Source organism: Babylonia areolata, chromosome 4 (genome assembly GCF_041734735.1).
Source record: "Babylonia areolata isolate BAREFJ2019XMU chromosome 4, ASM4173473v1, whole genome shotgun sequence".
NCBI classification, from domain to species: Eukaryota; Metazoa; Mollusca; class Gastropoda; order Neogastropoda; family Buccinidae; genus Babylonia; species Babylonia areolata.
This window is the reverse complement of record NC_134879.1, coordinates 47,914,202-47,930,985: the sequence shown is the minus strand read 5'-3', so window position 1 is coordinate 47,930,985 and position 16,784 is coordinate 47,914,202. Positions and strand designations below refer to the sequence as shown.

At 40.4% G+C, this 16,784-nt stretch overlaps 1 protein-coding gene across 1 annotated transcript in view; it reads right to left on the bottom strand.

The window, feature by feature from the left end:
* Positions 1-16,784, bottom strand: part of LOC143281249 (serine/threonine-protein kinase MRCK alpha-like) — a 66,975-nt gene that overhangs the window by 30,743 nt on the left and 19,448 nt on the right. The window contains 16 exon segments of the mRNA XM_076586358.1: positions 1,526-1,551; positions 1,554-1,781; positions 3,641-3,730; positions 4,605-4,667; positions 5,226-5,298; positions 6,424-6,567; positions 8,927-9,008; positions 10,384-10,520; positions 11,058-11,125; positions 11,792-11,863; positions 12,375-12,720; positions 14,067-14,113; positions 14,322-14,425; positions 15,127-15,278; positions 15,707-15,809; positions 16,331-16,455. Of these exon segments, the coding sequence (XP_076442473.1) occupies positions 1,526-1,551; positions 1,554-1,781; positions 3,641-3,730; positions 4,605-4,667; positions 5,226-5,298; positions 6,424-6,567; positions 8,927-9,008; positions 10,384-10,520; positions 11,058-11,125; positions 11,792-11,863; positions 12,375-12,720; positions 14,067-14,113; positions 14,322-14,425; positions 15,127-15,278; positions 15,707-15,809; positions 16,331-16,455 (1,860 nt within the window).

Here is a 16,784-nt window from a genome sequence, read left to right as displayed (position 1 = left end):
AAGACAGGTAAAATTGATAAAAACAGAAAAGGCAGGAAAAGTTGATAAAACAGAAAAGGCAGGAAAAGCTGACAGACAAAACAGAAAAGGCAGGAAAAGTTGATAAAACAGAAAAGGCAGGAAAAGCTGACAGACAAAACAGAAAAGGCAGCAAAAGCTGACAGACAAAACAGAAAAGGCAGCAAAAGCTGACAGACAAAACAGAAAAGGCAGGAAAAGTTGATAAAACAGAAAAGGCAGGAAAAGTTGATAAAGCAGAAAAAAAAAGTTGATAAAACAGAAAAGGCAGGAAAAGTTGATAAAACAGAAAAGGCAGCAAAAGCTGACAGACAAAACAGAAAAGGCAGGAAAAGTTGATAAAACAGAAAAGGCAGGAAAAGCTGACAGACAAAACAGAAAAGGCAGGAAAAGTTGATAAAACAGAAAAGGCAGGAAAAGTTGATAAAGCAGAAAAGAAAAGTTGATAAAACAGAAAAGAAAAGTTGATAAAACAGAAAAGGCAGGAAAAGTTGATAAAACAGAAAAGGCAGCAAAAGCTGACAGACAAAACAGAAAAGGCAGGAAAAGTTGATAAAACAGAAAAGGCAGGAAAAGCTGACAGACAAAACAGAAAAGGCAGGAAAAGCAAAACAGAAAAGGCAGGAAAAGTTGATAAAGCAGAAAAGAAAAGTTGATAAAACAGAAAAGAAAAGTTGATAAAACAGAAAAGGCAGGAAAAGTTGATAAAACAGAAAAGGCAGGAAAAGCTGACAGACAAAACAGAAAAGGCAGGAAAAGCAAAACAGAAAAGGCAGGAAAAGTTGATAAAACAGAAAAGGCAGGAAAAGCTGACAGACAAAACAGAAAAGGCAGGAAAAGTTGATAAAACAGAAAAGGCAGGAAAAGCTGACAGACAAAACAGAAAAGGCAGGAAAAGTTGACAGACAAAACAGAAAAGGCAGGAAAAGCAAAACAGAAAAGGCAGGAAAAGTTGATAAAACAGAAAAGGCAGGAACAAAGGCAGGAAAAGTTGATAAAACAGAAAAGGCAGGAAAAGCTGACAGACAAAACAGAAAAGGCAGGAAAAGTTGACCGACAAAACAGAAAAGGCAGGAAAAGCAAAACAGAAAAGGCAGGAAAAGTTGATAAAACAGAAAAGGCAGGAAAAGCTGGCAGAAAAGTAAGGAAAAGTTGATGAAAGAAAAGACAGGAAAAGTTGACCGACAAAACAGAAAAGGCAACAAAAGTTGACCAACAAAACAGAAAAGACATGAAAAGTTGACAGACAAAACAGAAAAGAAAGAAAAAGATGACTGACAAAGCAGAGAAGACAGGAAAAGTTGACAGACAAACAGAAAAGGCATAAAAAGTTGACAGACAAACAAAACAGAAAAGGCATAAAAAGTTGACCAACAAAACATTCAAAAAAAACAAAAAAAAAAAAAAAAAAAGACAGGAAGGAAAAGTTGACAGGACACTAACTCGAGTTCTCCCAAACAAACACACAGAGAGACGAAAGACAACCACCAGTCCCGCCCTTACTCACCTTACGGTAGCGCTGCCTGGACTTGAGAGCTCATACACCTGCACGGTGCGCTTGATGGCCACGCACAGACACACCATCGACGCCCCACTGCCGCTGCCCACCGTCGTCGTCACGGCGCTTGCGGCTCCGCCCCCTGGCTGCGGCATGGCGCCCAGGCAGAACATGCTGCTGCCTTTGGTCTCGGCGATCTTCACCGGCTCTGAGTCCCCGCCCTCCAGGGCTGACACGTGCAGCAGCTTGATGTGTCGCTGCTTGCCTGTTTGCAGTGAAATGAAACGAATGTTTATTTCAAGAGGGTTGTGGTGTAAGCACAGCTGGTTTTTTTTTTTACATCCAGCCCTCTAGGGTAAAAACGAAAAGCAGGGGGATGGGGGGGGGAGGGGGGGAGAAAAAAAAAAGACAAAGCAAAGGCAAAACAAACACACACACACACACACACACACACATTACACGTAAATAAAATGTATAAATGAAATCATGTACATACATAAGTATGACACAAGGTAGTCGGTGTGGTGGTTTCAAAAGGAAAGAAAAAACAAAAACTGTGTCTGTATGTGTGGGGCAGGGGATGGGGTGTGGAGCAGTAGTGTGTGGGCTGTGTATGTGTGTGTGTGTGTGTTGGAAGTGTGCAAGTACATGTGTGTGTCTGCACATGGGTGTATGCATAAATGTTCAAAATCCCACCTCCACACCCTTATTTTTTCCATCTTTTAAAAAAAGTATTTTTATATTAAGTAATTTGATAGAAAAAATTTTTCCAGCACCTGTTTTCCTCCATCCCACCTCAATCCCCCCCTACCCCCACCCCCCACCCCCCTTTTTTTTTAAAATTAATCTTTTTTTTTTTAAAAGCATCTTTATAAAGTAATTTAGTAGAATGACGAAAGAATTGTTTACCAGCACTTGTTTTCCTCCAGTCCACTATCATATTGTTCTGTGTATATACACGTATAAATCACAAAGTGTGCACGTTGTTTATATCTATATTCAGTCTGCACTAGTTGGGTCACGGTTAAGTATGTGTAATGAAATCTACATTTATACATAATATATGAATCATGTGGAGTGGCATTAGGCTTGCGACAACTTTTTCTTCTCTCCTTACCCCCATCTAATTTTCATTCCCCTCCCTTTTCAAAGCCACTATGTAAGTAGTAGACTGTGCCAATAACACCACAGCACTGGCGAAAAAGATACTGGCTCCACTAATTTGCAATTTCAACTTAACAGTTTTCATTTACCAATGTCAGAAGATAAATAAACCCAAAACAAAATTTCCCTGTAATTTTCCTCACACTGAGAACCTCATCCACAAAAACCTGAACCCAAACCCGCCCCTTCATCGAGACAACTACTTCACCAATGACAGAAACACCACCTCACTGAGAATGGTACTGACAACAACATAAGACTAATCCAACTACAGACTTCACAAAAAGTTAAGGACCACTTCACAAAAAGGAATAGTATTTTCATAAAATGTCAATGAATTGAGAGTAATTTAAATCATGCAGACCACATATGGTCTACCCCTAGCCAACCAGTGAATACACTAACAGCAGTTTGAGACACACATGCACTATAACTAGCATGATTAACTCTCTCCATACGAACAGCGAAAGAGACGATGTTAACAGCGTTTCACCCCAATTACCATCATCAAAATATTGCAAGCAGAAGGCTCTTATACTGAAGACGTGAATGTTGACAAAGAATACCACAATTCTGACGACGGAAGCTAAAGGTTGGGTCATTCAGACACCCACTGGACATCCGAGGGGTCTGTGTAGAGGAGAAGAGAGAACTGGCCGTACTGAGTGAGTTAATGCATGTGAAAGTTTTTAAAGTTTCTACACCAAAACAAATTGACAATTACTCTGTGGTTTATAAATGATAACTGTTGTTTTCCATTGTAAATAACTGACATGCACCTGCAAGAAGGCACCTCTGGTTATGAGTGGTAATCATAACATCAACAACACATATCGCTGTCTGCTGAAAACTCAACATCATTCCACCATACCCCCAAAAGAAGAAAAGTCTGCAAGTTCCCAAGTGGTCCTTAACTTTTTTTTGTGAACGCTGTAGCAAAACAAAAAGGATGATACTAACCGAAAATGTAGACCAGCAGCTGTTGTTCTAGCACCATATCTAACATGTACACCTGTTTCCGCTCCGCTCGGTCCCCAACCCGTATGACCTCTGTTGAAACACAACACACCACACGGTAAACCTGCAACTGATTCTACAGAATATAAGTGAAATGAATCATAACACATTTCAGCTGAGCAGTTGACTGTAATGAAGAAAAACCATCATAAAAAAATAGATATGCTACTTAAAAACTTAAAAAATAATAACAACTTTTGGTGTGTGTGGTGTGAGTGTGAGTGTGTGTGTGTGTGTGTGTGTGTTTGTGTTTGTGTGTATGAGTGTGAGCATGTTTCTATGTGTAATACAGTAAAGTTACTGTTTCACCAGACATGGTTATGACATTTGTTTTTATGTGGTTTTTTTTTTGGGGGGGGGGGTTCTTTTTCTCTGCGTGTGTGTGTCAAGGATGGGGGCGGGGGAAGGACTGTACACAGCCCATGTCCATAATACATCTCTGAAATACTTCAAACAACAATTAACAGATCCTACACCTCACCACATACAAACGTAACAGCTGCTCTGTTAATTACAAAGTCACGATCAGAAAACTATCATATCATTAATCATAATATAAATCATGAAATAAAGGATGGAAAACCACAAACTATCACAATCTCTAAAATTATGGATCATCAAATAAAGGATGGAAAAATCATAAATCATCACAATATCAAAATGTACAAAGTAAACAATAGGATAAAGGATGAGCAAACTATAAATTATCACATCATAAAGTAGATTATAAAATAAAGAATGGAAAAGCAATCTAATGTTTGAACATTAATCTATCTGAACTCCACAACAAGTCTAAACATATCTTTACTAATAACAATTCAAAATAATTCATACACAAATACTGCATGTATGCATGCGTGCGTGCACGTGTGCGTGTGTTTGTGTGTTCAGTTTTCCTGATACTCACGGTCCTTGCTGAGATCTACGACATGGAGTCCCTCTTCTGTGCCCAGCACTACCCTTGACGCATCTGAAAAAAAAATTTTTGATAAAATAATTATTTCATGCTTGGGATACCTTTTCAGAACCACTGTAAATGATACACGAAAGGAATATATTTCTCACTAAACTGATTTAAAAGACAGCAAAATCCTAACTCTACACAAAAAAACAAATCTGTGTATCATCTTCACAGTTCAAGGCATTCACACACACTGCATAATGATACAGGCCCAAAGTCCACCCAATATATAGCACTCTGCAATGTGTTTAGAATACAGAGGCAGTGCCTTTTGAGTCAACTGATCATCTCGCATTTAAAAACCAGTAACATGGTATTTTTTTCCTAAACCTATCTCAAAATAACTTTTACCACTATCCTGTCACCAACCCTAAGTCCACTTTCTCAAAAATCATGAAAGGACTTATGAATAATTTAAACGGAACCAAATATAATGCACACACATACACACACACATACACACACACATACTAATACATAATCAACTCATCCATAGAAACACACACACACACACACACACACACACACACACACACACATACTCGCGTGTGCACACTCTATACTCACCCAATATCACAGCAGAATGAGTGATCTTCACAAGATTCAGAGAGTTATCACAAACTTCCTGGGCGCAGTACACCTAAAACCAAACCAAGCATCAGAATGATTTCACTCTCCCAACACATCAGCTCCACCTATGTTGGTATTCACTGAAGAAAGCTTCTAGTTTGACTCTATAGTCAAATGATCATTCATGCAAGGCTTTCTATCTATCAACAGGATATATCTATATCTATATATATATATATATATATGTGTGTGTGTGTGTGTGTGTGTGTGTGTGTGTGTGTGTATTAATATACATTTGAGCAAATGGTTAATATCATTAATAAACTTTTTCACATGCAGTAAATACTGATAAGGAATGTTTGAGCAAACAGAAAGTACCATTAAGAACTTTTTACCAAACCCTAAATATCATTAAGGAACATTAAAAAAAAAAAAAAAAAAAAACACCAGGAAATATCAAGAAGGAACCTTTTAAAATCAGTAAATATCATCAAAAAAAACTCAAGACCAAATCCTTTAAAGGACTATCATCAACTTCCACTTTCCAATCAAAATCCTTTAAAATACTGTCATCAAACGTCCATTTTCACCAACAATCCATTCAATTACAGCAATGAACTTCAATTAACCCCACAGTCCCTTAATTACTATCTTCTTCTGCGTTCACTCGTATGCACACGAGTGGGCTTTTACGTGTATGACCGTTTTTACCCCGCCATGTAGGCAGCCATACTCCGTTTTTGGGGGTGTGCATGCTGGGTATGTTCTTGTTTCCATAACCCACCGAACGCTGACATGGATTACAGGATCTTTAACGTGTGTATTTGATCTTCTGCTTCCATATACACACGAAGGGGGTTCAGGCACTAGCAGGTCTGCAAATATGTTGACCTGGGAGATCATAAAAGTCTCCACCCTTTACCCACCAGGCGCCGTCACCGTGATTCGAACCCGGGACCCTCAGACTGACAGTCCAACGCTTTAACCACTCGGCTATTGCGCCCGTTCTTAATTACTATCATCACCTTCAGTTTTCTTTGACAATACAATCATCGTAATCATCTCCCATTTTTCTCCAAAAACGAAAAGATAACAAATACAACTGAACTTCAATTCCTTCTTGATGACTGATCCTTTCAGTTATCATCGCCAGGAAAAAGTTAGAAGCAGTGAGGAGATGTGCATGCAGACTGACCGCTTTGCTTGGGAGGTTCCTGCTGCGCAGACGTTTGTGAAGATCGTTGAGTACATGCAGCCACTTCTCCTTCTCCTTCTCACTCTCCGCCAGCAACAGGATGATGTGCTTGGTACCTGGGGGGTTCAGCTCCGCAGATGTCACCTGCAAAAACAGACACACATATCTGTTGATGTCACCTGGAAAAACCAAGCACACCAATCTGTTGAGGTCACCTGGAAAAACAGGCACACCAATCTGTTGATGTCACCTGGAAAAACAGGCACACCAATCTGTTAATGTCACCTGGAAAAACCAAACACACCAATCTGTTGAGGTCACCTGGAAAAACAAGCACACCAATCTGTTGAGGTCGTCTGGAAAAACAGGCACACCAATCTGTTGAGGTCACCTGGAAAAACAGGCACACCAATCTGTTAATGTCACCTGGAAAAACCAAACACACCAATCTGTTGATTTCACCTGGAAAAACAAGCACACCAATCTGTTGAGGTCACCTGGAAAAACAAGCACACCAATCTGTTGAGGTCATCTGGAAAAACAGGCACACCAATCTGTTGAGGTCGTCTGGAAAACCAAGCACACCAATCTGTTGAGGTCACCTGGAAAAACAGGCACACCAATCTGTTGAGGTCACCTGGAAAAACAGGCACACCAATCTGTTAATGTCACCTGGAAAAACCAAACACACCAATCTGTTGATTTCACCTGGAAAAACAAGCACACCAATCTGTTGAGGTCACCTGGAAAAACAGGCACACCAATCTGTTGAGGTCACCTGGAAAAACAGGCACACCAATCTGTTAATGTCACCTGGAAAAACAGGCACACCAATCTGTTGATTTCACCTGGAAAAACAAGCACACCAATCTGTTGAGGTCGTCTGGAAAACCAAGCACACCAATCTGTTGAAGTCATCTGGAAAAACAGGCACACCAATCTGTTGAGGTCACCTGGAAAAACAGGCACACCAATCTGTTGATTTCACCTGGAAAAACAAGCACACCAATCTGTTGATTTCACCTGGAAAAACAAGCACACCAATCTGTTGAGGTCGTCTGGAAAACCAAGCACACCAATCTGTTGATGTCACCTGGAAAACCAAGCACACCAATCTGTTGAGGTCACCTGGAAAACCAAGCACACCAATCTGTTGATGTCACCTGGAAAAACAGGCACACCAATCTGTTGAGGTCACCTGGAAAAACAGGCACACCAATCTGTTGAGGTCACCTGGAAAAACCAAGCACACCAATCTGTTGATGTCACCTGGAAAAACCAAACACACCAATCTGTTGATGTCACCTGGAAAAACCAAGCACACCAATCTGTTGATGTCACCTGGAAAAACCAAGCACACCAATCTGTTGATGTCACCTGGAAAAACCAAGCACACCAATCTGTTGAGGTCATCTGGAAAAACAGGCACACCAATCTGTTGAGGTCACCTGGAAAAACAGGCACACCAATCTGTTGAGGTCACCTGGAAAAACAGGCACACCAATCTGTTGAGGTCACCTGGAAAAACAAGCACACCAATCTGTTGATGTCACCTGGAAAAACCAAACACACCAATCTGTTGATGTCACCTGGAAAAACCAAGCACACCAATCTGTTGATGTCACCTGGAAAAACCAAGCACACCAATCTGTTGATGTCACCTGGAAAAACAGGCACACCAATCTGTTGATGTCACCTGGAAAAACCAAGCACACTAATCTGTTGAGGTCATCTGGAAAAACCAAACACACCAATCTGTTGATGTCACCTGGAAAAACAGGCACACCAATCTGTTGAGGTCACCTGGAAAAACAGGCACACCAATCTGTTGAGGTCACCTGGAAAAACAGGCACACCAATCTGTTGAGGTCACCTGGAAAAACAAGCACACCTAACTCAAAAGCAACCCAAAGGTAAGTAAGTGTGTGTGTGTGTGTGTGTGTGTGTGTGTGTGTGTGTGTGTGTGTGTGTGTGTGTGTCTGTGTCTCTGTGTGTGTGTATGTGTGTGTGTGTTCAGTCCATCCGGCAGATGAGGAACATGTTATTCATCATCTTGGGGTTGAACAGACTGACTGGATGGGTTGACTGGACACTTTTGCGCTGAAAAAAACTGGACTTCAGAACATCATTTTCAAAAGCATATGATCAGAGCTAAGTGAAGTCCAGCTGACAAAAGTATGGATAACACAGTATCTTGCTTTATACAAGCCAATTTTGCATTTCCACCCAACGCTGTTCTGTTCTTTGCATTTTTCTCACAAAAATAACCAGGTTAACACAAGAGGATTTTTTTTTTTTTTTTTTTGATGCCCTGCAACTAATACTGAAGACTTCATGAAACTGAAAATCCTATTTATAAATCACACAGATATGATGTCTTAAAAAAAATTTGTTTGACTCCAACATAATTCAGACACAAGTGAAGAGATTAGAATATAATATCTGGTGGACAAACAAACAAGTCAGACCAAAAAAAAGTGTCAGCCATTAGTAAAATGCTTACCCTGAATATACAAGGTATATCTTTTTTGTTGGCGTGGATGACGTCACTGGGAGAGACAGCAGAGGCTGAGAACTCTTCATCCCTGCACACAGACACAGACACAGACACAGACACACACACACACACACACACACACAGCAGATCCTGTCTTTAGCCAAACCACTTCAACAGGAGCACTCTCAAACCACCAACACTCCTCTACATCATGGCTGCCTTTCAGTTTTGCAAAACAACAAAACAGCAGTCGTGATCTAATGAAACAACAACAACAACAAAACCAGCAATCATTCCCCGACAGACGGGCACAATAGCCGAGTGGTTAAAGCGTTGGACTGTCAATCTGAGGGTCCCGGGTTCGAATCACGATGGCAGCGCCTGGTGGGTAAAGGGTGGAGATTTTTACGATCTCCCAGGTCAACATATGTGCAGACCTGCTAGTGCCTGAACCCCCTTCGTGTGTATATGCAAGCAGAAGATCAAATACGCACGTTAAAGATCCTGTAATCCATGTCAGCGTTCGGTGGGTTATGGAAACAAGAACATACCCAGCATGCACACCCCCGAAAACGGAGTATGGCTGCCTACATGGCGGGGTAAAGAATGGTCATACACGTAAAAGCCCACTCGTGTACATACGAGAGAACGCAGAAGAAGAAGAAGAAGAATTCCCCAACAGAAAATTCCAACTAACAGAGACCACTATGCCTTGTGAACTTGAGAAAAAGCTGAAAGGTATCATTCCCTTCTAACTTCTGATTTTACAGTCATTCTTTTACCAAAACAATATCACAATTGTTTCAACATTTGTTCTTTGCTGTATCAAAGTTAGACCTGCTTATGTAATGGGACAATCCACAGAAAGTGATATTTCCCCCCTAAAATTAGACCACCTGGATTTCTGTGTTTCCACTTGTCTACTTTTCATTGCCGCCAGCACAAAGACCACTAAGAGCTCCATCTCTCTTCCATCCTAATGGTCAAAAATATGGAAAAAACAGTTAACCCGAAACACTGATTCTCAGCAGCTTTCAGATAATGACATACACATATACAGATTTTTTTTCCCAGACAGACTGCACACACAATAGCTAGAAACCACCAAGTGTGGTGTTTCTTTGTGCTACAATCAGTGGAACCACAGCCACACTAAGTCACACAACTGCACATGTTCACACAGAATCACCTGCGCAGAGAAATGGGACAAAGTGCCATGACTAATGCCTGAAGATCAACAACTGCAATACTCCTCAGTGTGTCCACCTATGCATATATCAAAGCAATACCTATCAAATGTTACAATTCATTTTATGAGTGCTGAGAGATGTTCAAAATATTTTACTCAAATGCAAATCTGACAGAAAAAGAAAAAAAAAATCCAGCTGAAAAACTGGGAAAAATACAGAAGTAAACACAAAGTAAACAAAATTCAAGTTGCCAAGATTTGATTTTAATATTACCTCATGTCGATGACTTGCTGGATAACTTGATTGGGGTAGGTTTTGTCGGCGGGAATTTCATAAAAGAACAGTTTGAAATCACAGATAACCATGTATTCCCGGACCCAACCCTTCTTGATGCCCCCATTTCTTGGCACCTGAAATGGCACACACAAACCAGGTCAACACACAACTGACCATGACACAGTTACAGTAAGTTAACCAGAGGATCAGAGGATTAGCAGCATGTTTCGAAACACACTGTAAATTTGATAATTTTTATGACTTGCTGGTCTGGTTACATAATTATGGTCCTAAAGCACAAAATACAAAACAAGTGTCCCAGAAAGCACACACACACACACACACACACACACATACGCACACACACACCACATGCATGTACACATTCCCAATATAATATGTAATGTTTAATTTGCTAGGTTTAGTTCTGTGGAATGTGTATCTGCAAATCTGGACCTCCTGGGATGATCTCAGTTACTCAAAGCTTTTTTTCTCTTTTTTTTTTTTTTTTTTTTTTTTTAACTTTCTGTCACCAACGTCTACAAATATATTCTGCTTGCACTGTTACAAAGGTGGCACTATGGCGCCTTCAACAAATGATATATATCTTGTCAGCACTGCAAAAGTGGTTTAAAACACAGGACAGAACTGAAATAGTAAAAGGATCTCACCTTGACAAATCCTTCATACACTGTGCCTCCTCCTTTGGTCAAATCTGTCCCAATGGGCGGTCTTTTTGCTGCAAGTATACATCATGAAACAAATCTCAAATTTTTCCACAAGCACACTTTTTTTTTTAATACTTGTATCATCCACACGTATGCCAACATGTGCATGTGTTCATGTGTATGTGCATGTGTGTGCACACATGTGCCTGTATGTGTTAGAAAGTATGTTTGTGTGTGTTAGAAAGTGTGTGTGTGTGTGTGTGTGTGTGTGTGTGTGTGTGTGTGAAATTTGTATATGTATTAACAGCGTACACGTACACATGCATGCATACATGCACGCTGTCAAACAGGCACATAATATCTGTATCCATGTTGGACATAAGCAAACGTGTCCATGCTCATGCATTATCTTGCCATGCATCACAGTCTTCATGAGTTGAGGTAAGATACACAGAAAATGGACAGATATGTTACCATCAATCAAAAAACAACAACAACAAAAATAACACTGCACATTATGCTTGCTTGCCTCTTTTCTCTTTTCAGTACTAGACTCTAAGCCAGTCCAAATCAACTTCAGACTAATTTTTCCCCAAAAGAATGAAAGTGATTACGTTCACAAGTTGACATTCACAAGCAAGCTGATAAATAGGATTACAAAGATCATTATTCATATATATATATATATATATAGATAGATAGATAGATAAGCGAAAACATTATTGTCTGCCACTCACTGAGGTCTGGAGGCACAGGACACTGTTGTGGCACTTTTTCCATACAGGAAATATGGCAGACGTACCCGCAGACTGAAACAGAAAACACATCATCATCACCATCATCATCATCACCATGGAACTCAGCTTCAGAACATGTCCATGGCCAAGGTGCTGTCCACCAATGATGCAACTACTCACAGCACGCAGAACAGACACAAAAAAACTGAACAATTAAAAAAAAAAGTTTTTTCTTTTTAAAAAGAGTAAATAATAATAACAATACTATTAATATTGATATTTACATTGCACCCCATCTAAAAAAAAATGTAATAGATGCTTTACAAAACATGATATTATACACAAAACATGACATCAACATTACACATACACACCAAAATGTACATAGCAAACTATACACGCACATAAACACAATGTGTACATCCATCCATCCATCCTTCCATCCATACATACATACACTTTTATACATACTCACCACCTCTCCCCCCCCCCAACCCCCACACCCCCCCACACACACATGCAGACACATACACACATAAAGACACACACACATAAAAAATTAAAAAAAACACCATCCGCTCACCTTCACAGGTGATTCCCTGTCGCTGCAGGCCGACCAGTAAGGAACTGCACAGATTGCACTTGTACGGGGACTGGAAAGACTTGACAATGAAGTGGTGGGGGCGGTGGGCGGCCCGCGGAGAGTGGGGGGAGTGGGGAGAGCGGGGGGCCACCTGCCGCACGGGGCTGGGGCTGGCCTTGCCGGGCCCCCACGGCTTGTCGTACACCGGCTCGTATGGCTGGCAGAACTCACGGGCCAGGGTCGACTCGGGGGTGCCCACCCCCCGCAGGTCCTGCCGCGAGTCCGTGTAGGAGTCGGTGCGTGAGGCTGTGTCCTCGCTGTCGTCGTCCCGTTCACTGTCCAGCTCCTGCCATGCCAAAGTGTAGACCAGAATGGAGTTAGGTGTGTGCGTGCGTGTAGGTATACATGTATGTTTTTAGTGTGTGATAGTATACTGTATGCAACGGACATTGTATGTGAGTAGGCATACAAGTATGTTTCTGTGTGTGATAATATACAGTTTGCGATGGACGTTGAGCTCAGTATGTACTTTTGTTGCATGGTTACATGTATGTTTTTGTGCGGGATATATATAGTTTGTGATGGACATTGAGCTCAGTATGTACTTTTGCAGTATGGTTACATGTATCTTTTTGTGTCTGATATATATAGTCTGCGACAGATGTTGAGCTCAGTATGTACTTTTGCTGTACGTGGTTACATGTATCTTTTTGTGTCTGATATATATAGTCTGCGACAGATGTTGAGCTCAGTATGTACTTTTGCTGCATGGTTACATGTATCTTTTTGTGTCTGATATATATAGTCTGCGACAGATGTTGAGCTCAGTATGTACTTTTGCTGCATGGTTAAATGTATCTTTTTGTGTCTAATATATATAGTTTGCAACAGATGTTGAGCTTAGTATGTACTTTTGCTGCACATGGTTACATGTATCTTTTTGTGTGTGATATATATATTTTGCGATGGACACTAAGCTTAGTATGTACTTTTGCTGCTTGGTTACATGTATCTTTTTGTGTGTGATACATATATTCTGCGATGGACACTAAGCTTAGTATCTACTTTTGCTGCAAGGTCTTGCCATAGTTTGTCATTTTTGCTCACTTTGCTGGACCAACCTCCATGTTTTAATGGATATTTTCAATGAAACTATTGTACTGAAAAATAAAATCATTTGATCAGGTGCTATATAAATAAACCTTACTTTTTATCATTATCATTACCATTATCACTCCTGGGGGTTTGGTCAATGCCTGGTCAATGAAGCAAACAAAAGAAACAAGTCTGAACTTTAATCATGTCAATATGCCATCAAACTGACAAACAGGTTTCTGTACCCAAAAAATGTTTCCCTATAATTACTCATAATGAATTTAGTCCACACACAAAAATAATACAGTCTCCAATAAACAAAGCCACAGAGAAATACAGATCAATGTAATCAAGGAATTGTGTTACTATAAAACTAATAAAAGCAACAAACAAATACAATTATTTATAGATTTATTTACAGTCTGGTCTATCAAAAGCTTTCTGTGTCTTTTTCCGATCTGTATTTTTGCCAATTGCAAAACGTCTGCAATGAAGATGCTAACAAAGGAACATGCAGAGACACAACAGGATGCCTACTGCAGTACTAAAACTAACACTGAAAAGAAGACCTATCTTAAATAACAACAAGTCACTTACGTCATGAACATGCCAGTATTTGTTTTCAAGTATGGACGGCCGTTCCCCTGAAAAAAGCCACAGCAAAAAAAAGTATTAACCACCTCCCTTCCAAGGTTTCTGACACAGATTCATCTTTCTCAACCCCCGCAAACCCTCACACACTGATACACTCATATTCCACACACACACACACACACACACACATACACATTACCCATTTTCCTTTAAATACTTAACTTTTCTGGTAAAGAAAGATAAGAAAAGGAAACTTACAGTCACTTGTCTTGAGCTTGTTCTGAAATGTGTCGTTCTGTTCTTTGACTTCTTTTAACTCTTCTTCCAGTTTCTGGATCTGAGCATTTAGCTCCTTTACCTTCCTGCAATGAGCAAAGTTTCACAGGCACTGTAATCACCATTCTGAACACCACCAAGTGACACTCACGCTAACAAAAACCACAATGATTATTGAGACACAATAATAACACAATTAGAAATATTATCATAACCACAGCATTACCATTTGCAGTTATACTGTTTATGATAATGCTTGCATCATGTCACAATTCTTGGAATCAGTTCTGAATTGTTGTTTTTAAGCACTAACTTAGCTCTGATGCTATGGAAACCAACCGATAGCTATTATCACTTGTGTACTTTTCTACTTTTTCATTTCTTTCGGAAAAAAAGTTCAATGAGGATGTACATTAGCAAATGAACACAGGTTGTTGTTTTTCCCATTTCCAGACTGTTAATTTCTGTTACACTAAGACTGTGCTTGAAAAATGAGTGGAAAAAAGTAAAAGAAACTTTTCAGTGTCAGTTTCAATGAGGCATCAAAGCATATGGGCTGATCCATACATGCTACGCAACATCTGACACACACATGCACACACAAAAAAAAGGGAGAGAGAGGTGGGGGGATTAAAGTAGATGCCTGACCTAGCATGAACCATATGCACTGGTCGGGCATTGAAACAGAAAGTCATAGCTGTTGTCGTGTGTTTTTCTTCCTATCTGAGGAAAAAACTGTTGCCAGCTTGTGATCAAAGAGAAGATGACAAGCTTTCCCAAGACTTACCTTTCCAGGTCATAGTGCTCCTGTCTGATCTTGGACAGCTCGTTGGTGACCTGCTGCTTGGCCTGAATTTCACTCTGCAGGTTGGACTGAAGGTTGAGGATCTCCATTTTGTCGATGCGCTGTGAGCGTCTGTTGCGCCAACGAAGGCGGTTCTGAGGGATGCAAAATGCTTCTTTTGAAGGTTTGCTTTGAAAAAGCTTCTTTTTCTTTTCTGATCTATTAACATTCACAGATACTGACTTTTTTTTTCAAAGAACAAAGTTTTCAACAAGGTACTGGCAACAGGTTGCTAAACAGTACACAGATGCCTTTCCTCGAAAATCTGCCTTTCTTGTAACCATTATAATTCATGTTACTTCACAATGCAAATACACAACTCATCTTAAATATTCCCAAACACAAGGAATTACTCTTCAAGAGCAAGTGTTTAGTCAGAATTATTCAACGCTTTGTTTAACACTAATCAGGTGGGAAATATAAACAAGTACTAAAAAGAGGGAAAGAAAGAATTCTATTTAATGTCACGTCACATATACTGGTGAATGAAAACAAAAAGCAGCAGACACACTTCAGAACTTACCGGATCATCACCAGGTCCCAGGATCTTGAGATTATCCAGCTCCTCTGTCATCTTTGATGCAAGCGCCTGCAGGTATCCTCGGGCGTCCTTCTCGTCACTCACCCTGCAGAAACAACAGCGTTCTGTTTAATATGAGGGCAGATAGTAGTTTGCACAGGACAGGAATGTCAGACCCCTGCCGGAGTCTGCACTAGTTGGGTCATGGTTAAGTATGTGTAATTAAAATGAGGTTTTGATCATTTTGTAGAGCTATGGGCATGAAAACAGATGCATACAATTACTAATCTCTCACACACACACACACACACACATATAATAAAAACATATAAACATTTTCTTGTGCACACATATGTAAGTACTCTTATGCAGGCATCCACACCACACAGGCACACACATACACCTGTGTGCCTTTTCCCCTCCCTTCCCACCACTGCCACTCTCCCCCACACTCTCACGGTCACACACACACACACACACACATACACACACACTATTCATCCCCCACTGCCCAATACTCCACCCCACCCTTTTTTTTCCTGTCTAATATCACTTAAAGCGGAAAGACGTTAAACTGAAGACTACTACTACTACACACACACGCACATAAACTAAAAGGCTACATACCACTTGATGATTTCTGAAATCTGTGCTTCCCACTGTGCAACGGATTCCCTCTTGTCATAGATGTCTTTGATTTCTTCTTCCATCTGCGTTCTTTCTTTGACCAAGGTCTCTATCCGATTCGTTTGCTGCAAAAGAGGACAGCCACCGAATGAGAATACTTACTGTAACACAGCTTCTCACTGACAATGCTTTCCTTTCACCGAACACAGCAGAACAGAAAGGAGATTTTACCTACTTCCGGGAGGTTATCGGCCATAGCTGCTTTCGTTTTCTCTGCATAGGCGGATAGTAGTATGCACAGGACAGAAATGTCAGATCCCTGCCGGAGTCTGCACTAGCTGGGTCACGGTTAAGTATGTGTAATTAAACTGAACTTTTCATCAAGTGTACCGTGGTCACAGGAGTAACAGGAACAGGTTAACCCAGGAAAGTGCATGCACACAGAGCTGATCTT